Below are 24,137 nucleotides of genomic sequence, written 5' to 3'. Positions count from 1 at the left end.
AAAAAAAAAAAACAAAAGGAACAGATTATAGAGCGGCTGCAAGAATGTTTTATTTATAGCATGGAAATCAGATAGCAGATCAAATTACAATGAACTAAATTCCCAGTGAGGAAAGTCTACGTATAATGACTTTAATAGTAAAAGAAATTATATATTTATATTTTTAATCAACTATCACTATTAAATTTTAGACTTTTTGATGTCTACTTTGGCATGTGATCTTTGGGGAAGGTAGAGTTAATAAAAAGTGGACTTTCTAAAGGAAGTTTTGAAATTGTTTTCTTTACTAGAGACTTATGCTTTCCCCCCTTTTTTACACAAAGAAAAAACACACATTGTCATGCCTCGAACTACTTTTTATTGCAACTACATGATTTCACAGAATTCTTCTAAAACAATGACATAAAATAGATTTGCTGTGTATAAATAACTTACATAGTCTCCCATAAAGTAAATGCTCAAAGGTGCTAGAACAGATCGTCCACTTCTACAGTGTTTTCGTATCCAACAGAGTTGATGCACAATATATAAATACTCAAGTCCAATATTAAAAATTCAGGCACTTGACTAATAAAAGTTTCTCAAACTATATCAATTTATCTAAAGTGCATATATACTTTTTAAGAAAGAATATTCAATAACTTTTCTAGAAAAATAAGTTTGATGGTTTGGTCCATCTAACTACACTACTAAGATATGAACTCTTAACATGTAATGTGTTATAAGATATAGAATATCTTTCTCTCAACATTACACCCTCAGAATCAAAAGGGGCTAGTGAGGTGCTAACATATGAGGATTAATCCAGTGATTTCGGTCACAATGCATTCCAGGAGGAGGAACCCATGTCACTGGAACTGGGCGATACGACTTATTCTTCCTTCCTGGATTTGGATAACCAAATGGAACAGGAGGAGGATAGTGATTCTGATGGCCAGGCCCTCGGTACATTCCTGGCTTCTTTCTGGGCAAAGGCTGCCACACTGGAAGAGGTGGGAATATGAGTTCTGAAATCTATAGAAAAGAGAACATATTAGTTAACTCAAAGGAAAACTAGTTATGTGTCCAGTAAAGACTAGGCAAGCTTCTAGATTTCTCAGTAAAGACAAAAGCACTTACCCATGATCCTAAGAATAATTCTATGTGAATTTCCTAAGGTGTGGTCTAAGTATGTTAAAAACATCATTGATAATAGGCGAACGCTTTGGGAACAAATGGGGAAATGAATAAACTCAAACATATTAATAATAACTTCACCCAGAAAAGATCAAAACACAATGAATGAAAGATTATCGAGTCACTTAGGTAACTTGAAACACAAACTAATCATGCCCCATTGAACAATAATAAAACCTTAGGAACAGAAGCCAGGTATTCTACCAAAACTTTCCAGTTCATGGTACTGTAAGCAGTTTAGTTTGAAAACAAAAGATTTCAATTATCTGTAAGTCAGGAAGGCACAGCACGTTCCCAATATGCAATAAGTTCTTATCCTGTTTCGGACTCTCTGCTTAGAATGCAGAACCCTGTGAGCTGCAGATTTCTCTAATTTCCAATGTGCTCTTCCAGCTTTACCATTTATGTTCTATGCAGCATTCTATTAATGATGGAAAATACAATGAGTAGAGCGGGAAGTCCTTGTTCCTGTCAGATTTAACTACCCAATTATTGTCAGAATATACATGAAGATACGCTATGCATGTTGTGTCTTCATACGTACCAACACTTATTGAAAACACATACACACATTACACACATATTAATTGATAAGCCCAAGTACAAAAAGTTTAACTTATAGATATATAGGCATACATTTTAATTTTTATTGGTAAATATTTAGGAGTAGAATTGCTGCCTATTTAGGCAGATACATAATCAACTTTAGAAGTGTTAGTTTTTCAAATCTAGCTCCTTTACATTCTTGCCAATATTTGGAGCTATCAAGACTATTTAATCTGGAAAAAGTAATGTTTGATTGTGGTTTTACTTTATATTTCCCTGATGTCCAATGAGATCAGGCACCTTTCCATGTGCTTATGGGCCATTTACCTAACAACTTTTGCCCCTACTTTTAATAGGGTGTTTTTTGTTTGTTTGTTTTTTTTAACCATCTACTTATAGGACATGTGTATTTGTGTGTGCTGGTCCTGGGGCTTTAACTCAGGGCCTGGGTGCTGACCCTGACTTCTGTGCTCAAGGCTAGTGCTCTACCATTTGAGCCATAGCTCCACATCCCGCTTTTTTGATGTTTATTTGAAGATAGAAGTCTTAGAAACTTTCCTGCCTGGAATGGCTACAAACTGTGAATTCCAGATCACAGACTTCTGAGTAGCTAGGATTAGAGATGTGAGCCACCAGTTCCCAGCCAAATAGGATATAATTTAAAAGTATATCCTGAATATTCTGTCAGTCTTTGGCTTGTTTGCTCATTCGTTCTGCTAATGGCTTCTTTTGATAAAGGGCCAATTTATCTGTTGTTTTTCTTTTTTGGTGTTTCTTATGACCCTCAAAAGAAATATTTGCATACCTCAAGATAACCAAGTTATTTTCTAGCCAGGGATGGATGGTTGGTGCATGCTAGATCTAAAAAAAGGCTGAGGCAGGAGTATTCCAAGTGAAGCTAGTTTAGAATACATATAGCAAGGTCAAGGTGCAGCCTGAGTTATATAATGAGACTCTTTCACAATAACAACAAATACAGGTATTTGCCTGTATTTCTTCAAAATGCATCAAAGATTTCACTATTTTACATGTAAGCCTATGATCTTCCTTGTGTATATTATACAAGGTAGCCGTTAACTCTATTTTTATCTTTTTCTTCAATATAGATTATCCAGTTGTTTCAACACCAGTTTGTGACAACTTTTCCCACTACATTTTTGTGTACTGTATGCTGGGGAAAGTGACTAACTATATATATGTAAATTTATACTGGACTTTCTATTCTGTTTCAGTGATATATCTGTGAATATTTAAAGAATTAACAGTCTTGATAAGAACATAACAGCTTTGAATTAGTATGGACTCTCCAATTTTATTGTTGTTGTTTTTTTAAATTTGAATCACAATCTCACTTTCTAGAGAAAGCCTTTTGGAATTTTGATTGAGTTGAATCTATAGGTCAATTTAGTGAGGCAAGTATAATCTTTACTTAATTTATGGATAGTTGATTTTAGGGGTAATTTACAGAAACATTATAGAACAAAGACCACAAACTTAGAATTTTTTCCATTTGATAACTATTAAAGATCTTGACAGTGGACACCAGTGAAGGGGGCGGGCTTAATGTAGAGGGTGAAAAGAGGATAACTATGTATGGTTCATGTGGTTTGTTTGACATATGAAAATGCAACAATGAAACTTTTAAGATGGATAGAGGACAGTGAGAGGGAATGAAACTAATTCAAGAGTATGTGTTATACGTTTAAACATCACAATGAATCTTTCTTCTACAACTAATGTATGCCTTAAAAAAAAAAACCAACAAAAGATCTTAATAATGTCAGAGTCAAGATAAAAGTAGATAGGAAGAAAAGACTAAAGTGGGCCATTTACACTTTCTCCACAATTGCTTGTAATAGTGTTTCCCTGCTAAGAAATATTTTATAAAAAAGTAATATGCCAAGGAGTTTTCTGAAAATGTGAAAGATACCTTAAGTTTTATAACTTAAGTTTGGTTATGTTTGGCTTTTCCTAATAGGGGAAAATCAATGCAATCTCATTTAAAAATGCATGTTGGTGGCGCATGCCTGTAATCAAAGCCAGCTGGTGCAGGAAAGTCTGTGAGACTCTTATCTACAATACATACTTAGAAAAAGCTGGAAGTGGTGCTGTGGTTCAAATGGTAGCGTGCTAGCCGTGAATAAAGGAAGCTCAGAGACAGTGCCCAGGCCAATAGTTCCAAGCCTTAGGCTGGGCAAAAAAAAAAAAAAAAAAAAAGGACTTATCAGCCATTGGGATTTACGTTCTTGAGTAAAAACAATAAAATTATGAGTTTAAATCATCATACTTTTGAATGATGTGCAAGAAATATAGAAAAAATCATATGCAGTACATAATGCATCATATCAAGACAGACAATGCTCCAAATAATTATGGCATAGGTTTAAAAAATAATACTTATCAATGTAAGGATTCTGTAGTAGAACAACAATGCCCTAATGATAAATGCCAATTGGCTGCTGGAAAATAAGACTTTTCATGCTTTTACACTCCTTTTAAGTTTTATAAAGTAGATGTATGTTAAGATACATAGATATGTACATATATTTCTAGTATATAATAATCTTCAGAGTTAATCTTCCTGTCAAATGTAGGAAAGGTAATTCAATGAGAAGAAAACCCCCCAAAATGAAGTTTTACCTCACATATATATGCTAAACTTTAATGTTTTAAGTTTTCACATTTAAAACTCCAAAAAATCCTCTGTTCCTTATTCTTTAAAACACTAAAAAAAATTTTTTTTGCCAGTCTTTGGGCATGAACTCAGGGCCTGAGCACTGTCCCTGGCTTCTTTTTGCTCAAGGCTAGCACTCTACCACTTGAGTCACACCACCACTTTTGGCGTTTTCTTTCTTTTTCTTTTTTTTTTGGCCAGTCCTGGGGCTTGGACTCAGGGCCTGAGCACTGTCCCTGGCTTCTTTTTGCTCAAAGCTAGCACTCTGCCACTTGAGCCACAGTGCCACTTCTGGTCATTTTCTGTATATGTGGTGCTGGGGAATCGAACCCAGGGCGTCATGTATATGAGGCAGGCACTCTTGCCACTAGGCCATATCCCCAGCCCCTTGGCGTTTTCTATGTATGTAGTGATGAGGAATTGAACCCAGGGCTTCAAGTACGTGAGGTAAGCACTCTACCACTAGGCCAAATTCCAGCTAGATGCTCCTTATTCTTTAGTCCAACTTTTTGTTTTACTCCAACTCTAATCCTACCATAACTTAGTGGCAAATTATATCTCATCATTGAAATAATAATAAAAAGTACACTTAGAAATTTACTGAAATATAGGTTTCCTTTACTTAATTTTTGTTATTATTGAAGAGTATTGTTCAGTCAAGATTTTTGAAAGTGTAAGATTGGCACTGGTGGCTTATGCCTTTATTTGAGATCTGGAGGACTGTAGTCTGAAGCTTTATCTACAAAGAAGAGTCCTGAGACTTCATCTCCAAAATAACCATTGAAAAACTGTGTTGGAGATGTGGCTCAAGTGGTAGTTTACCAGCTAAGTTACCATGAGACCGTGGGTTCAAACTCCAGTACCAGCAAAACAACAACAACAACAAAAAAAAATCAAAGAGTTTTTAAAGGGTATTAAATGGATATTCTTAGGCAAGGAACACAAAGATGCAATGCCTCTGTGCCTCTAATCTTACAAAATAATTTTTATTGAAATTAATTCCAGGAAATGGAAAAAAATTGTATTTAGTGTTCTCTGGTATGTAGGTATAAAGTAAATAGATTTGTAAATGCACTCCTACTATTAACTATATGACTCAAAGCAAATGGGAAAAAAGTTTTGGTTTGAGTAAAAAAATTAAAGTCAATGAAGTTTCTCTCTTACTATTGAAAATGGATAGAACAAGAAGGTTGAACTCAACCATGTATACTGGTATTAGAGCTAGGAAATTAAAAGGGAATACCAAAATTGAGAGACACAGGGTAAAAAAAGACAAACAACTACAAAAGCAATTCGTGCAAAACTGTTTGGTGTAAGTGAACTGAACACCTCATGGGAAAGGGAAAGGGGGAGGAGGAGGGGGGTTATGAAAGATGAGGTAACAAACAGTACAAGTAATGTATCCAATGCCTAACGTATGAAACTGTAACCTTTCTGTACATCAGTTTGATAATAAAAATTTGAAAAAAAAAAGAATGGAAATGTTAAAAACTATAATAAATGAGTGGCCATTTTTGAATAAAGTAAAAATTTAAGTTACAGGAATATTTTATCACCATGAGTTTTCTATTTTATGTGAAGGAGGCACATTAAAAAAACACACTTACCCCAATTACTGAGAAGTAAAGCATATCTTTGATAAAGTGAGTCTCAATGCCAATTTGTATGTATATGTCAGAGGGGCAGTTTCCTCTTAGTGTGAGTGTAAAAAAGCAAGAACTGAGATCTAGAATGTTAATTCAGAAATTTGAACAACCTAAGTAGGACTATTTGAAATATTTGCTAACACTCCAATATAATGACTTTCATGGTTACCTGGTATACAGGACTTGGGGCTGCAGCCACCAAAGTGGGTTTCACTGCCACTTCCTTAGTCGTTTCTTCATCTGAAGAAGAGGATCCAGAATGATAATCGGAGGTCACCTTGTCAAGAGCCCTGGAAACTTTCTTGGAGATCTCATCTTTGTTCTCATCCTCATTTTCAAAGCTGGCAACAATGAATGCATTGTTTTTCTCTCCATAGCTAAGTGAATATAAAGTTTTAAAAAAATCTTCAACAAAGCAAGAAATGTCCATAAACACAATTAAACAGGACCAAACAAGTAATTGCGTGAAGGCAATGCAGGATTTATCCAAGAATTGGACTCTGAACAGTTTCATGTCAACCAGTAGGCTGTAATTGTCTCCTTCTGGTTTATATAAGTGCAAATATAGGTGACCCAACTCTCTTTCTCCATTTTTTTGGTAACTATTATTAAAAACAGTATTTAAAACACCATTAAGTGAATGAAATCTATTACAGAATAGTTTTCTAATGTATTTCTTTAAATTAAATTTTATTGACAAGGTGATGTACAGAGGGGGTACAGTTACACAATAAGGTAGTGAGTACATTTCTTGTCATGTTTATTACCCTCCATCATTTTTCTTTTCTTTCTTTTTTTTTTGGCCAGTCCTGGGCCTTGGACTCAGGGCCTGAGCACCGTCCCTGGCTTCTTTTTGCTCAAGGCTAGCACTCTGCCACTTGAGTCACAGCGCCACTTCTGGCCATTTTCTATATATGTGGTGCTGGGGAATTGAACCCAGGGCCTCATGTATATGGGGCAAGCACTCTTGCCACTAGGCCATATTCCCAGCCCCTCCATCATTTTTCTTAAATGACCACTGTAATGTATAACCTGGAAATTCAAGTCATTCAAGCTATTACCCATTAGATTTACTTTTACTTTCTAGAAACTTCTAGGTTGATTGCTCACTAGTTACCTTAATTCTTTAAATAAAGGAAAGTGAGCAACCCTGTTTATCCATCCAAACATTTTTTGACAATTTAAGAATATTGTGTCAAAATATGTAACCATAACTGTTAGTCTCAACAAAAATGTAAAATAAATTCTTCAGAAAGAAATTAGCATTTAGTCAACATGAAAAATAAAATACAGTGCAAAGTAAAATATGTAAGCTATTCAAGTAGATTACACAAATTATTAAATAATGTCTAATGTTAAGACAAAGGAAATTTAGTTAAACAATTCTACGTAATTGAAATTTAGAAACACAAAGCATTTCTAAGCTTGAAGTAGGATTAAAAAGTGTCTATGAGGTTAAAATGTCAAACTTTTGATTCAGTAGAAAAAATATCTGTGTATTCCAAGAAAATTCATTTGAAAGTATTTCTGAACTATAACGACTGATCAGGTAAACCTTCTGAAACCTTCTGAAAGTTTACGTGGCCATCAAAAATAGTTTCCAGCAAAATCATATTACTTTAAACAGGTGGTCTATCTTCCATTTCCAAAGGCTGAATGGAGCAATAAATATAATCGAATTACAGTGTAAAATTCCTTTTGCTATTCTTTTCCAATATATCTTCACCAACAGAATCAATGTAGGTTGGTAGAGGGAACACGAGTTACTTGTTCTGGCTCTGCCTATAAGTGGTTCTGTTACCAGAGGCCCACTCATTTAAACTTTCTCCTCAGACCCTAATTTTCTGTGCCTAGATCAGGAAGGTAGAGGTGACTGGATATTTAGTCTTCAACTAGCAGTTCTTACTGAGTTCTCCAACACACTGAAATCATGTAGTATATGTAATTTCAAGTCTACTGAGTGTAAGGTTGTAGGGATGAGCATTTAATCCTGTCTTCTCTATGCTTTAAAGACTCAATTCAAACGTCAATTCATATGTTAATGGAATAATATTGACAATGGGTTTAAACAGTTATCTTCTGTTTTGCTCAATCATGGCGTCAAAATTCAAACAAAACATAAAGGTAGGAAATTATCATTAAAAAAACCTCTGCTTTTGTAGAAATAAAAACCTAAATCAAGGGCTGACATCTTATAGTTGAAGGATCAGCTTTTTAACTGAGATTTCTTTGACAGTCAATTAGGTTCTGCACCAGTGCCTTATAGTGTGGTATGAGGGCTTTCTTCAAGGCAAATGAAGCTACTAGCTATACTACACTGACATTAGAATGAACAGTTAATTTTTCAGTAGAATTAGCAATGGATTACCTTTAAGCTTTCCATTTTTTTCAATTATGTACTGCTAAAACATCAAGACTAGTTACTATGAAACATAGCAAACGTTATCTAATGCTCCTTATAAAAAGGATTGCAAGCTAGGCACGAATGGCTCACACCTGTAATCCTAGCTATTCAAGAGGCTAAGATCTGAGAATCACAGTTCCAAGCCAGCCCAAACAGCAAAGTCCATGAGACTCTTATCTTCTAATACACAGAAAAAAGCCGAAATGGTGCTGTAGCTCAAGTGGTGGGAAGCTCAGGGACAGCACCCCGGCTCTGAGTTTGACCCTGCCCTATCATCAGGGAATGAACATATATATTCATTTATATTCATACATATATACATATATATACATATATACATACACACATATACACACATACACACTTTTTTGCTGGTCCAGGGCCTGGGACTTGAGCCACAGCTCCACTTCCAGCTTTTTCTGTTTATGTGGTACTGAGGAATTGAACCCAGGGCTTCACACATGCTAGGCCAGCACTCACTAAGCCATACCCTGGCCATTTTTTTTTTTTTTTTTTTTTTTTGCCAGTCCTGGGCCTTGGACTCAGGGCTTGAGCACTGTCCCTGGCTTCTTTTTGCTCAAGGCTAGCACTCTGCCACTTAAGCCACAGCACCACTTCTGGCCATTTTCTATATATGTGGTGCTGGGGTATTGAAACCAGGGCTTCATGTATACGAGGCAAGCACTCTTGCCACTAGGCCATATTCCCAGCACCCCAGCCATTTTTTTTTAAAGATTTTAAAAATTACCAAAAAGTTACAAGGTACACTGAGTACATAAAAAAAGCTGCCAGCTATTCTCAGACTTTCTCATCACAGGAACGATCATTTGTCTATTCTGTATCCTCAAATATTTCATTAAGTGATAACCTTTCAAACTATATGGCATTCTTTGTAGTTACACAGCATTTCATTCTGACAGAATGCCTCAAGACTATGAAAGATGCTCCCTTGGAGTGCCTCTTAATTTTTGTTTTTCAATAACCTTACTCTATATACCAATGACTTATATTTAAAGACTCATGATATAAGATATTTTTTCAATTATTCTTCATTAGTATTGCCTTAGTATCCAGACCATTTATCTTTCTAATTATCTTCTTTTTAATCTCGGTGTCCCCTATTAACTTATATGATTGATTCTATACAACTTCTAATTTAACTTTCAGAAGTTCTGTATGATCAACTTACAGAATGAATGTGATATTTACTAATGTGGGGAAAATGACAACAGACAAATTTTGGCAAAATTTAATCATATAAAATGTTAGGTTCAGGCTAGGAGTGTGACTTAGTGGTAGAGTGCTTGCCTTGTATTAAGCCCTGGGGTTTGATTTCTCAGTACCACATACACAGAAAAAGCCAGACGTGGCGCTGTGGCTCCAGTGGTAGAGCACTAGCCTTGAGCAAAAGAAGGTCAGGGACAGTGCCCAGGCCCTGATTTCCAGCCCCAGGAATGGGGGGGCAGGAGGAGGGGAAGGTAGGTTCATATAGTTACTTAAAGTAACAAAATGTAAGCATATTCATTTCTCATTTTTAGTCATTATCAAGTAATGAAATATCCAATTAAATACAATGTTCATATAACTAAAGCTTTTATTTTTAAAACTTATTTTTAAATAATGTCCAAAATGTATATGTTTAGACTTCCTCTGGTAATTTAACATCCTTATGTTATCTATTTGTGTAGGGTCTATTCTCTTACCTCTCAGTCAGATTAAAAATTTTTGCTTTTTGTATCTCAGACTCTCGTGTACACTAGAGAAGAGCTCTACCACTGAGTTATACTTCTACCCTCTAAGCAACCCTTTTTTAAATGCTGTTTCTATTCTTTTATGTGTTGCAAACCTAAAAGCTAAAAATTTAAAGAATGTGTGTTAAGTAAAATTCAACTGGGAATAATGGAAGGGGTGACATTGGTCCAGATGCATTGTACTTATAAACTGACATGTTGAATTGAACCCTTTGTGTAACTACTTAAAAGGTTTTTTTTTTTTAAGTATGAAGTAGAGCTTTGGCTTAAAGTGGGAGAGTGCCAGGCTTGAGCAGAAAAGCTTAGGGACAGTGCCCAGGCCCTGAGATCAAGTCCCACAACTCCCAAAAAAATAAAAAAAGTAAACTTTGATGGGTACTGGTGGCTTACACCTGCAGTCTTAGCTACTCAGGAGGCTGAGATCTGAGAATAAAGGTTCAAAGCCACCAGGGGCATGAAACTCCTTGGGGCTCTTACCCACAATTAACTACCAAGAAAGCCAAAAGTGGGAAGGGAGCTGTAGCTGAAGTGGTAGAGTAGAAGCCTTGAGCAAAAGTCTCAGAGACAGTACCTATGCCCTGAGTTCAAGTCCCAGGACCTGCACCAAAAAATTAAGTCAACAATTTACTAAAAGTGAGCTTTGTGATTTGCTCAAGGCTAGCATTCTAGCACTTGAGCCACAGCGCCACTTCGGGCTTTTTCTAGATATGTGGTGCTGAGGAATGGAACCCAGGGCTTTATGTATGCCAGGCAAGCACTCTACCACTAGGCCATATTCCCAGCCAAACTATGTATTTTTAACATTACATATTTTCACTTATACCTTCACTGCTGACGAAGTTAACCTTCACTGCTGAAGAAGTTAACAGCTAAGACCACCTCTAGAGCAAAAAGTTGGATTTGCATCAAAAAGTAGGTTTTACTTAAGTCAATAGAAAAGATGTGAACTATATCTCAAAACCAAAGAGAAACACCCTAAAAATACAGCAATAGAAAATTGTTATAGGAGTTCCATGCCTTTGGTTACTCTACTCCTTCCTAGCAATATCTTTCCTATCTTGTCACCTGCTCAATTCCACTTTTTACCTCCCAGTTCAAGTACTACCCATTCAGTAGTCTTTACTGATGCTTAACAGCCATTAATTTTTTCCTATTAGCTATCATTGTACTTTGTACAATTCCTAGTATAATTCAGATTTTATAAAATTGCTTTTTCTTTTTGTATTCTTTACTATACTATGAACTACTTCAAAGAATGTTTTCATTTGGAAAACCTCACAACTTAAACAGTATCTAGTCCACAATGTTAATAATGTAGGAAACAGATTTCATAGGGCAGAAATAGATTAGCAAATTTCTATTATGGAAATCATCACTCAGCCACTTGCAAACCAAAAAGAGGAGTGAATTAAAGACACAGGGCCACCAAAAATTATTGCTCAGTATTATCTGGAATTAGCTTGAAGAAGGGAAAGTATACCACCAATAAAATATAATAACTGATTTAGAAGAGTCTGGACATCAATATTCTACTTCTGGATCTACAGTAAAGTTCTTAGCAATGCTCTTAGAAAATCTCATTCAGTTTCTGAATTTGTTTTGGTGTCAAACAGGAACATAACTGGCTAGTCCTCCACCATCACCTCAAGAAGAGAATTTCACGTATTTTTTTTTTTTTAAGCCAAATGACCAGCTCCAGGATGTAAAGATAGATACAACGACACACTCACCGACAGCACACTTCACATGGGTCTACCCAGAGTGTGAGCTCTTTAGGCAGACCCAGATCACTGTACAAGATGCAGCTGTTCTCACAGGCTTTCAGGACATCAGGATCAACTCTCTGAAACTTATTGACACGAATGCATCTGCAACAAAGTAGTTTGATTAACAGCTTTACTTGAATCTCCATCACAAACTATCATTATTTGTGAAAGTGAGTAATCATAATAAAATACCCTAATGGAGAACATGGGACCATATTTATCCTAAAATGAGAGTAAATCTGAATAGGCAAGGGGGCAGCATCAAGACCACTCAGTCTGGTACAATGTACCTGTGTAAAGCCAGAGCAATCACTAGAACTAGCTCCACTTCAGTTTACTTACTCAAAGTGTACTTGACTGCATATGTAAGCATATCAAATGAGCATGGATAAAAACGCTTCATGAAATTAGAACTTGTAGGTCAAGTTCTGATATAACAAATCTGTATTTAACAAAATACTTCAATCAATGTTTCAAATGGTAATTTAGGGATTTTTTTTTTGCAGAGTTTAATGTCATTAATTTGTTTCTAGATCCTAGATAATAGTGTTAAAGAAGAAACCTCATTCATAATTGTTCTAAAAGTACAGAATCAGTCAAGGTCAAAGGAACATCCATATCAGACATTACATACCTGCCTGGGCTGGCTTTGAACCATGGAACTCCGATCTCAACCACCTGAGTAGCCAGGATTATGGACACGAGGCATCAACACCCAGAAAGGGCATTCTTTTTTAAACAAAACAGTTACTCAGGGCTAGGAGTGTGGTTGAAGGGTAGAACATCTGCCTAGCATACTAGGGCCTTGGCTTCAATCTCCAGTATTGTAAGAGGGAAAAATTTTTGTCAAAATTACAGGGGCTGGAATGTGGCCTAGTGGCAAGAGTGCCTGCCTCGTATACATGAGGCCCTGGGTTCAATTCCCCAGCACCACATATACAGAAAACGGCCAGAAGTGGCGCTGTGGCTCAAGTGGCAGAGTGCTAGCCTTGAGCAAAAAGAAGCCAGGGACAGTGTTCAGGCCCTGAGTCCAAGCCCCAGGACTGGCAAAAAAAAAAAAAAACAACAACAAAATTACATGTCAGGTAAACAGTACATTTCTTTTGGACAATGTCACCCCCTTCCCTTGTTGTCTCCAGTTTTTCTCTCCCAATCCCACCCACAATTTCTAAAACTGATTTCCAATAATTGAAAAATAGGGTGAAGCTGGGCATTGGTGGTTTACACCTATACTATCCTAGCTACTCAGGAGACTGAGATCTATGGATTGCTGTTTGAAGCCAGATCAGGCAGCAAAGTCTGTGAGATTCTTCTCCAATTAAACACCAGGAAACCAGAAGTGGTGCTATGGCTCAAAGTGGCAGAGCACTAACTTTGAGCAAAAAGCTCAGGGACAGAGCCTAGGTCCTGAGTTCAAGCCCCACATCCGACAGAAAAAAAGTTAAGAGAAAATTCTAAACCAATAGAGCCTCAGTTACTTTTTTTTTTTAAAAAAAAACCTAAGAAATACCACATCTACCTATAAAATGTTAAAAAATGCTACTGGAGTAAATGTAAAAATACACACTAAGAGAAACATTCTGCTAAAAGGAAAAGTAGGTTTAATAGAAAATACTAGCTACAATCAAGAATCAGTTAAGATTTGGGTGTTAGTTCTAGTCACAGTATGTATGTACATATGTAACTACTGTAAGTATATTGGAGCATGAAACCAGCGCACTTGCTTGGCTATTTTATGCAAGGCTGGTTCTCTACCATTTAAGTCTCCACTTCTGGCTTTTTGCTGGGCAACTGGGGATGAATCTCACATACTTGTCTGTCCAGATTGGCTTAGAACCTTGATCCTCAGATCTCAGCCTCTTGAATAGCTAGGATTATAGGTATGAATCACCAGCTCACTGGCTTTGTTTACTTTTTCTTAGATGTGAAGATAAAAAGTAAGTATGTCAATATAAGTTAACAGATAACTAGTAATCATTCTATAAAATACAATTCTCTCAAGAATAATGTGCTATTTGGGCTGAAGATATAGCTTAGTGATAGAATATTTGCTTAGAAGTCCTAGGTTCAACCTCCAGCAATGAAAAGTAAAGAATAATGCGCTACATAGCTATTTTTTTAAGTTGATTGATTTCAATTTTCATTGAAAAATGTGAAATAGTTCTAATTACACATAATAAATGTTTCTAAAATGTTGTAAATCAAATGTGTACTAGGCCAGTTTTATAAATGCTTTACATGTATTAATTCCCACAACAATACTTTGAGTTAGACACTAAATTCACCAATGTGGAAAATAAGGAGTAACCTGTTCAACATCACAATTAGTAATGATGAATCAAGGCTTTAAGTCCAGGACACCAGACTCCAAAGTTCATGTTATTTAACAACACCCAGAGTTGGGGAATAGTTCAGGAGTAAAGCATTTGTTTGACATGCATGAGGCCCTCAGTTTAATCCCTAGCACAAAAACAAAAACTTCACAGTATTCTATGTCCATCTATACCTGTCTTAACAGCATTGTTAACAATGGCAAATTCTGAGTGAAAAAAATGCTTTCTGACTTTTTTTTGTTAATTAGATCACCCCATTCTAATCATGTAGAAGGTACACTGGGCACTGTGGCTCCACCCATAATCCTAGCTACTCATGAGGATGAGATCTAAAGATCATGATGTGAAGCTATCCTGAGCAAGAAAGAGACTCTTATTTTCAATTAACAAGCAAAACGCTCAAAGTAGAGCTGTGGTTCAAGTGGTGGAGTGACAGCCTTGAGGAAAAACCTAAGGGACAGAACTCAGGGCTGAAGATCAAGTCCGTGCACCATGCTTGCGTGCGTGCACGTGTGTGTGTCCCAGTGTCCCATGTGCCTCAGCATCAAAAACAGTTAAAGACATGAAAATATATCTTTAGCATATATCGTAAATATACGTTGTAAACATATTCTCTACAGTGCAGTTTCTAAACTTAAAAATTATATGTAAATATACTTAGATTTAGCCTTATCAAATTTAGACACTGTGTATATTTTATGGTATTTTTTACTCTACCTGATGACTACTTATGTTTTATCTACTTACTCTTCAAAAACAAGATTTTAAAACTTGCACAAATAGTCTATCATTTAATGTTGAGAGTTCTTTCCAAGTTTTTGCAATTATAAGTGTAAGAGATACTCATTCATACATATTTCCTTGTCTTTCTGATTAGTTTCAGAATTTTATAGTAAGAGACTCTTACTTTCGCTATCTTATATTGCCAAACGATCCTCCAAAGTATTTATACATATTGCAGAGAAACAATTTCAACTTATGTTTCAGATGAAAAAAAATGCCTCAACCATAAACTGAAGAGATCCTCAATCCTATATTTTCTTTTTTTTTTTTTTTTTTGCCAGTCCTGAGCCTTGGACTCAGGGCCTGAGCACTGTCCCTGGTTTCTTTTTACTCAAGGCTAGCACTCTACCACTTGAGCACCACTCCTGGCCGTTTTCTGTGTATGTGGTGCTGGGGAATCAAACCCAGGGCTTCATGTATAGGAGGCAGGCACTCTTGCCACTAGGCCATTTTCCCAGCACCCTATATTTTCATTTTTATTTCCCACTGCAGGCTACAGATTTTACTCTAAAGTTTTACAGTTATTCTTCTGATCACATACCAATATTTTGTTTGACTATCTTTTTCCTCAAGTTTTTAGTGAATAGAAATGACACTGTATACTATCTGACCTTGAGGCATTTGACTGGACTGTGACTCCTTTTTTCAGAAACAGTAGCTTAGCACTTCCAAATCCTTCACTCAATGTCAAATAGATCACCATATAAAGCCTCAATAGCTCTAACTCACACAAAAAACTCTTTTTTTTTTTTTTTTTGCCAGTCCTGGGGCTTGGACTCAGGGCCTGAGCACTGTCCCTGGCTTCTTTTTGCTCAAGGCTAGCAATCTGCCACTTGAGCCACAGCGCCACTTCTGGCCGTTTTCTATATATGTGGTGCTGGGGAATCGAACCCAGGGCTTCATGTATAGGAGGCGAGCACTCTTGCCACTAGGCCATATTCCCAGCCCCCAAAAAACTTCTATCAGATATGAAGATGTACAGAAAAAAATCAAATGAGAAGATGAAAAAAACGAGGCATGCTTAACATTAACATCTATATTTCTACTTTAATTCAAGTCATTCTCCAACTAAGAACTCTCCTTGTATAAAAATGAAGAAGGAAATATAGTAATTACCTTGATTTTTAATTGGCAATAAAAAAGGAAAGTTCATAGTTTTTTTTTTTTTTGCCAGTCCAGGGGCTTAAACTCAGGGCCTGAGCACTGTCCCTGAGCTTCTTTTGCTCAAGGCTAGCACTCTACCACTTGAGCCACAAGCACCACTTTCGGCTTTTTCTGTTTATATGGTACTGAGGAATCGAACTTGGGGCTTTATGCAAGCTAGGCAAGCACTCTAACACTAAGCCATATTCTCAGCAAATGACAAGTAAATATTTGCTTCTCATCTTCCTAAATTTGCCATATAGTCTTATACTTGCAATAGCTTAGTGAGAGAAAGGAAATCCTTTTTACAACAATTACTGATCTGTGGGGAAAACTTGGGTGACAACAATATGCACAAATAAAAGGATTTCTACAATTGTGAACAACTGTTTCATTTTTATCTTTGTGTGCGTGTGTGTGTGCTAGTTCTGGGAGAATTTCTCGCTTTTACATGGCTTTTTCTCTCAAGGCTGGTACTCTACCACTTGAGCTATAGCTCTACTTTTGGCTTTTTGATGGCGTTAACTGGAGATGAAGAATCTCACAGACTTTCTTGTCTAGGCTGGCTTCAAACCACAATCTTCAGATCACAACCTTCTGAGTAGCTTGGTTTGCAGGAATGAGCCACCAGCACCCAGCTTTACATTGAGTTTTTGAAGTCACATCTACAAATGGGAAAAGCAGCAATAGCTAGCTTTAGGAGAGTCTTAACTCAAGTTTCTGATTAGTGAGATATATACTAGGGAATAGGCATGCCAGGGCAGGTTTACTTCAAGCTGTAAATGTAACTTATAAAACAGAGTACAGGGCTGGGAATATGGCCTAGTGGCAAGAGAGCTTGCCTTGTATACATGAAGCCCTGGGTTCAATTCTCCAGCACCACATATCTAGAAAACAGCCAGAAGTGGCGCTGTGGCTCAAGTGGCAGAGTGCTAGCCTTGAGCAAAAAGAAGCCAGGGACAGTGCTCAGGCCCTGAGTCCAAGCCCCAGGATTGGCCAAAAAAATAAAATAAAATATTTTTAAAAAAACAGAGTACAAAAGACAGCTCCAAATAAGAGTTATCTACCTTCTCAGTGCCGAAACTGATGTTTAGAAAGCTTATGAGAATTTGGAATTAGACTTGAGTTCAAATACCAAAACCAGCCAGGAACTAGTGGCTCATACCTATAATCCTAGTTATTTAGGAGGCTGAGATATGAGGATTGTGGACTTGAAGCTAGCTTGAACAGGAATGCTTGAATCTCTTGTCTCTAATTAAGCACCAAAAAACTGGAAGTGGAGCTATGGCTCAAGGGCTAGTACTCTAGTACTAGCCTTGTGCAAAAAATCTCAGAGATAGTGTCCAGGCCCTGAGTTTACACCTCAGCACTGGCACCAAAAAAAAAAAAAAAAAAAATCAACAAAACAAAACAGTATTTACCAGTTGTGGAACATAGGTAACTTACCTTCATGTATAATTTCACTAGCTTCTACCAAAAAGAACTGTTCATAGTATAAATAAAATCACTCATTCTAAGTGTAAAGAACATGAATAGTTCAACTTTTCCATAAAATTTGTTTCTTCAAAAAGCATGTAGTAATATGTTGGGTGCCAGTGGCTCATGTCTGTAATCCCACCCACTAGGTAGGCTGAGATTGGAGAACTGTGGTTGAAAAACAACCTGGGCAGGAAAATCCATGAGGCTCTTATCTCCAATTAACTACCAAAAGCCAGAAATGGTGCTATGGCTCAAATTGGTACAGCCTTGAGCACAAAAGCTCAGGGTCAGTGTCAAGGTCCCGAGTTCAAGCTCCCGGACTGGCACAAACCAAACAAACAAAAAAGCATGTAATATGGAATCTGCTTTTAGGTACAAGAATTATTTCTTCAAACTCTTATATACCCAATTAAGATTGACAGGAGTCCTTAGGAATTGTGAAAAGCCCAGTGTACCTATGATGTAGTAGTGTACGCAGTCACTCAGTCAGGAGCCAGACTATAGCCACAAGGTCCTATGTCCCTATGGCATTGGCCTCCCAAGGCTAGGCAGTAGAACTCCTATCAACAAATACCTGTACTTTGTTGGTTGTGGCACTTGGACTCATGGCCTGGGCACTGCCCCTGAGCTCTTTTGGCGCAAGGCTAGCACTCTCTTTGAGCCAGAGTTCACTTCCGGTTTTCTGATGAATAAACCGGAGATAAAAATCTCAGGGACTTTCCTATCTGGGTTGGCTTTAAACCATGATCCTCAAATACCAGCCTCCTGAGTAACTAGGGTTACAGGTGTGAGCTACCAGGTCCAGCCAAATACCTACATTTTAAAATGAGTAAGGAGAAAACACTATGCCACCCTAGATTCTGTATTTTGCAGATACAATTGTGACTGGCATGGTCTAGACAGCTTTCATTCCTCTAGCTTTATACCCAATTCAGAGATGAACTATTTCTTCACTTAGTCCAATATAACTGTCCAATGTAATTCTTTACCTGTAGGCCTGTCCTTTTGATGGTTTTTCCGGATACCAGTGGTTTTTGTATTTCTCTTGAAGTATCAGAGTCAATTTCTCAGCAAACATCTCAACTGCCTCTTTTTTCAACTTGTCATGTTTTCGAACCAGTCTTGTGAAAAAGAAGACAACGGCAGCAATTTCATTCTTCATTTTTCCTGCGAAGATAAAACATGTTTTCTTAAAAAAGTGTACAAAATCTAGAAGATAAAGTTCTGCAAAAGATCCCTCCTTGCAGATTCCTCTCCTCCTTCCAGTTTTATCTCATGCTTCACAAGCCCATATCAGAAGCTGGGAACAATCATCATATTCAGGCTACAAAAACCAATTATAAAATACTGCCTGAGAAACATAGCACATACTTTGTGAACATGGAGCACACCAAATTGTTGCTGACTGAAATAGCAATAAAAGATACCACTCAAGGAGAACCACAATGATATATAGGCTTTACTGTATGTGTCAATATGTAGGTACAATAATTAACCTTTAAAATTCTGTAAAATGATTTGAACAACCACACAAAATGGTGTATTGTAGAGTTATTTTGGAAATTTTTTGCAGATCTGTAAGTTGCCATATTCTTCAGTCATTTCACTTTTTAGCTATATGTCCAAGAAAAATGCTTACCCAGAAAACTTGTACAGAAATGGTCTAACAGCATTATTCCAAATAGCCAAAGATTAGAAGCCATCTAAATATGTATCAACTGATTCATACTGTGGTATGCACAATGTAGTAGAACATTATTTGATAATTAAAAGGACTGATATATGCCAGTATGAGTGAAGCTTCAAATACCCTATGCTAAAGGAAAGAATCCAGGCACAATAAACCAGATATTATATGATACTCTTCATGTGCAATGTTCAGAATATGTAGATATATACAAATAGAAAACATATTAGTGGCTTAGAGGCAAGAAAGGAAGTGAAAGGAAGAATGATAGTAGTAAGTTCAAGTATGTTCAAGTAAGTCTTTCCTGGGACAATAAAAATACTGTAAAACTGAGCATTGCTTTTTTTTGCCAGTCCTGAGGTTTGAACTCAGGGCCTCAGCATTGTCTATGAGCCTCTTTTACTCAAGGCGAGTACTCCACCACTTGAGCCACAGTTCCACGTCTGGCTTTTTCTGAGTAGTTTATTGGAGATAAAGAGTCTCACAGACTTTCCTGCTTGGGCTGGCTTCTTTGAACTGCAATCCTCAGATCTCAGCCTCCTGGAGCAGCTAGGATTACAGACATGAGCCACTGGCACCCAGCTTTAAAATTGAGTATTGTAATGGTTGCAAAACCATAAATATACTAAAGTGACTGTGTATTTTAAATAGGTGAATTGTATGGTATGTGAATTGTATCTCAATAGAATATTAAAAAATCAATATTGAGTTTCCATATATTCTTTCAGAAACAGAACTTTAATTCCCTAAAAGATGAAAACTAAGTGATTATCAACATATATTAAGAGTATAAATTCAAGATCACAAGGTCTAAAAGAAATAAGCAGATATTCAGCTAGACTTTGGAATTGCTTCAAAGAAGGAATCTTAAAATGGCAGATTTGATGATTTATCATTGATTAATCCATACAGGCAAAAAACTTATCCTGGGATTGTTTTGATATATATTCTGTCTTTGCTGGATGAGCTCATTCATTTGGCTGGCTGTAAGTAACTTGGAATTATTCAAATGCAGCATTCACTAAGCAACATCACCTTTTTGTGAGCCAATTATTAAAGACACACAGCCCTTGCTATGTTTAGTATAAAAATCAATTACCTTAGCAAGCCTATATCCCTACACACTCAAGAAATAAGGCCAATTCTGTTTCTCAAACTGTTCTTTAAGTCTCTCTTCATAACGTGATTTCCTTTATTCTGTGTACACACTCAAACAAGGGACCTCACTGTGAAATAAATTCTGTAAGTTATCTGAGAGGTGTGTTGGCAGCCATACTCACCCTGACGCTGGATGAGAAGACACTCAAGCCCTTTTTTCAGGAACCCTATGCCAAATTCACTTTCTACTGTTAAAACTACCAGGAACTGGGAACGGATCTGCACACAACAGTGTGTGGGCACACACAACTTTAGTCCACTACAACTGCTGTACAACCTCCTCCTGAAAAATGTGAGCTATTTCCACTTTATAAGGTTATATTTATACTCTACCACGGTATGATGGAAAAGAAAACCCACTGGAATTTAGTACAGTTTAGGAGAAAAGTTGCTGATGGAACCACACTAACCTCCACCCCACCAAAGAAAACAAGGAACCACACTAAAGAAACTTACCAACTCCTAGACTATGTCACTCTTTATTCATTAAGTATGTCGACTATGTGCTACATACATATCAATCAGAGTTTGGGCATTTGCTTTTGTTTGTGGTTTCATATTAAAAAAAATCAAGAAAGGAAGGAAAGAACCACTTAGTGGCTGTTTTTGGTTGTAACACAAGATGAGTCATATGGACTTTATTTTTCTGTTTGAAGCAATGATGACTGGAACAGCTGAGAAATTACACCCCCTCCCCTTTGCTCCCAATACCAGTGTTCTAGGAGTACCAAAAGGTTTAAAAAAAGAAAGAAAGAAAAAAGCCAATGAAGACCTAGGGCATCTTAAGTAGCCCCATTAAAAAAAGCTCCCATTTTAAATATTGCTTGGTGACGTCATTCTGGGACGTAGTCACCGCCCAAAGCTGCTCCTCAAGTTCTACTTTGTTCCTTGGTCCCTGGCCTTGCAGAGGAGTTTATAACTTTGTAGTTTTCTCTCCCTTGTAACAACAGCAACAAAAAGCTAATCTCAACCGTTCCTATTAAACAAGAATTTTTCTCCTGATAAATGTTCCCATGGGTGTGTGTGGGGGCTGGAGAGGGGGTGAAGAGTCCTTGACCAGACTGGGGCAGCGTTCCAAAGCCGGATCCTGACCCGGAGGAGGTGCAGAATTTCCCAGGGTCCGGGAGCTGGGACTTTCTGACCATCCAAACCTGCTGCCAGGCACTGACGTTGGGGTTTCAGGGGCGCTAGGTGAGGATGCATCCCGCATCCCCACCCCACTCTTGGGAGTAGAACAAGTCTGCAAAGCTGGGTCCAACTTCTGCAACCCTGGTCGGCCCCAAGTATAGGGGAGAAGGCCCTTGAACAGCTGGAGCCCAACTCCCAGCTGTCGTCTCGCACGCACGCCTAGGATTGGCTGCATCCGTGGCTGGAGGTGTGTGTGGGGGGGGCGCTCCTCGGTGGTTCTGAGTTCGAGACCCCAGGCTTCTTGGACGCGCGATCTTCTGGACAACAAACCTGGTCCCGGACCCAGATGTTCCCCCGCCCCGACGCGACGCGACGAGACGGGCTGGCACGGGGTGGGACCGCTCTCCTAGCCCACCCTGGGGGCGGGACGGGAGGCGCCGTGGAAACGTGGCAACGGCCGCGAGGTGGCGGCGACTCTCTCCCGCCCGAGCCCGCCGAGGGTCCCGCGGAAAACAACGCGTGCCGCCTCCGCGTGCCCAAGTCCAAGCCCAGGTTCTCGAGTTCGATTCCGCTTCCCTCTCCTTCTCCCCCCGCGGCCCGCCCGCGAGTGTCCGACGTGGCCTCCAGGCGCCCGATCCCGCCACCTCCCAGCCCCGCCATGGCCTTCCCCCCCCCCCCCCCCCAACCCCGGCCGGGTCTCCTCACCGCCGCGGCGCTGCTGCTCTCGAGCTGCAGATTCCGCGGACCTGACGGTATCCCGCTCGGGAACGGAGAACGCTGGCTCGGCAGGGCCCGTCCGCCACACACCGGGGCTGAGCAAGCCTCGGGGCTCGGCTCTCGCCTGCTCCCGCTCGTGCGACTCCCGCGTCGTCGGGCGTCCGAGCGCGCGCGGAGCTCTGACCGACTGACGGACTGACTGACTGACGGACTGGCGGGCGGGCCGACGGGAGCGCGCACGAGCGAGCGCGGTCCCGAGGCGGCGTGCGAGGGGCTTGAAGGCCCGGAAAAGGGGAGGGGCAATGACCCGGGAAAGGGTTGGCGCCGCGAGGGATCCACTCGCGCGCCTGAGGGAGGGCGGTGCGGGGGCGTGGCTCCACGGTGACCACGCCCCCTCGGGCGCCCGCGGCTGAGTGGCGGCGCGACCCTGTGGGGAGCCGCGAGGGCCCCCCACGCCCGCCGCTCGGCCCGCCACGCCCACAGTTCCTCGGGGCTCAATTCTCCCTGCCCCCCCACCTACCCTGAGTGGCACTGGAGGCCACGACCCCCGCCCGGACTCCCCGCACCGGCCGCTGTGCCTTCAGGGGGTCGTGCTGACCACGTTCCCCCGGCTCGGCCATGCTCCTGTGGAGAGTTCTAGACCCGGCTTTGTAAGAAAGGCCCCGACGGCCCCGCCAAGGGGAACGGTGCGGTTGATACCTACGCGTTCCTCGTCGTGTCCGCCGCGGTCCTTACTGGGCCCACACTGTCGTCGGTGGAAGTCTGGTTTAGAAGTCTTTTCCCGAGGGGGTGGGGGACGGGCGCCCGGAGGGCCAGCGCCGCCTCCTCGTCGTCGTGGCCGGTCATGCTCACCTGGCCTGCGGGGCAGGGTTGTGCCTGCGGGCGGGAGAGGCTCGAGGCTCGGGGAGGTGAGTGGGCCGAAGAAATGAAGCCTGCAGAGTACAGGTCATTTCTGACACGCCGCGAACCCCGAAGCACTTCCCAAGGTACAAAGTTTAATGTTTGACCAAATATAAATATGAAACAGGAACATCAACTCCTTGGAGAGAAAGTCCCCACTTCTCTCCCCACCCCTCCGTCTTACATTGAGTTGCCAGTGAGCCATTGTGAAAGCACTTTTAAGACCCCAGGTGGGCCAAAATTTGTAAGCCATACTAAATAGTTCTTTTTATTTATTTTTTTAACAAAAGCAAAATTGAAAGAGGTAAAATACAAACGACTCAAGAACTGATGCTTAAAGTTATGTAGTGACCAGATTCCTTATTGCCCACTGGGCTTGGGAACCTATTTTTCAGCCTAGTTTTACGAATATTTAAGCTTTTTAAAAATGAGTGATGTTGGTGTATAACCTATTGCGATTCAAAAATGATAATTTTGAATTGTAGTAGATATAAAAATTGAGCAGTAGAAGTTGTAAATCTCCCAAACTAGTACAATAAATGGTAAAAAAATAATTAAAAAGTACATAGTCATAAAGTTTTCCAAATTTGATAAACTTAGGATGAATGTTTTGTTGAATTTTTATTCATCTGTGACCCAGCTGGCTCAGACATTCAGCAATATCATATTAAAAAATACTGCAACAAAACATAGGCAAAAACCAGAACCCTTTAAAACTAAGTTTAAAAAGGCAGCACAACTGAACACTGCAAAATGGATTCCTCTTTCTTCCTTACCCAAATGGAATTGTTTTTGTGCCTTTCAAATTTTACCCCGCTCTTCTTTAGCCCTATCTATGTGCTTTAA

The 24,137-nt window shown here is 39.2% G+C and overlaps 1 protein-coding gene across 3 annotated transcripts; it reads right to left on the bottom strand.

Annotated features, from left to right (window-relative positions):
* Nucleotides 1–4: 4 nt before the first annotated feature.
* Btg3 (BTG anti-proliferation factor 3) lies at nucleotides 5–23,195 on the bottom strand. Of its 3 annotated transcripts, none has more exons than XM_048346397.1 (5): nucleotides 23,095–23,195; nucleotides 18,691–18,868; nucleotides 11,928–12,065; nucleotides 6,212–6,419; nucleotides 5–1,014 (listed from the first exon to the last, which is right to left on the bottom strand). In XM_048346397.1, exons 2-5 carry the CDS (start codon nucleotides 18,861–18,863, stop codon nucleotides 775–777), a joined length of 759 nt encoding a protein of 252 aa, XP_048202354.1. In that variant the 5' UTR covers nucleotides 18,864–18,868; nucleotides 23,095–23,195; the 3' UTR covers nucleotides 5–774. The 3 variants fall into 3 exon arrangements, with proteins under 3 accessions (XP_048202354.1, XP_048202355.1, XP_048202353.1); XM_048346398.1 differs by having other exon boundaries at nucleotides 23,091–23,109; XM_048346396.1 differs by lacking the exon at nucleotides 23,095–23,195 and adding an exon at nucleotides 22,380–22,622.
* Between the last annotated feature and the right edge of the window lie 942 nt (nucleotides 23,196–24,137).

This window comes from Perognathus longimembris, chromosome 5, assembly GCF_023159225.1.
Source record: "Perognathus longimembris pacificus isolate PPM17 chromosome 5, ASM2315922v1, whole genome shotgun sequence".
Classification (NCBI taxonomy): domain Eukaryota; kingdom Metazoa; phylum Chordata; class Mammalia; order Rodentia; family Heteromyidae; genus Perognathus; species Perognathus longimembris.
This window is presented reverse-complemented; position numbering and strand designations above follow the sequence as displayed.

What these genes read in the sequence shown, in the direction of transcription:
- Btg3 (XM_048346397.1), bottom strand. Translation starts at nt 18,863, where the DNA reads ATGAAGAATGAAATTGCTGCCGTTGTCTTCTTTTTCACAAGACTGGTT. An exon ending in TCAAAAGGACAGGCCTACAG is followed by an intron (nt 12,066 to 18,690) that starts GTAAAGAATTAC and finishes ACTTTGTTGCAG; the next exon opens with ATGCATTCGTGTCAATAAGT. An exon ending in CCATGTGAAGTGTGCTGTCG is followed by an intron (nt 6,420 to 11,927) that starts GTGAGTGTGTCG and finishes ATATTCACTTAG; the next exon opens with CTATGGAGAGAAAAACAATG.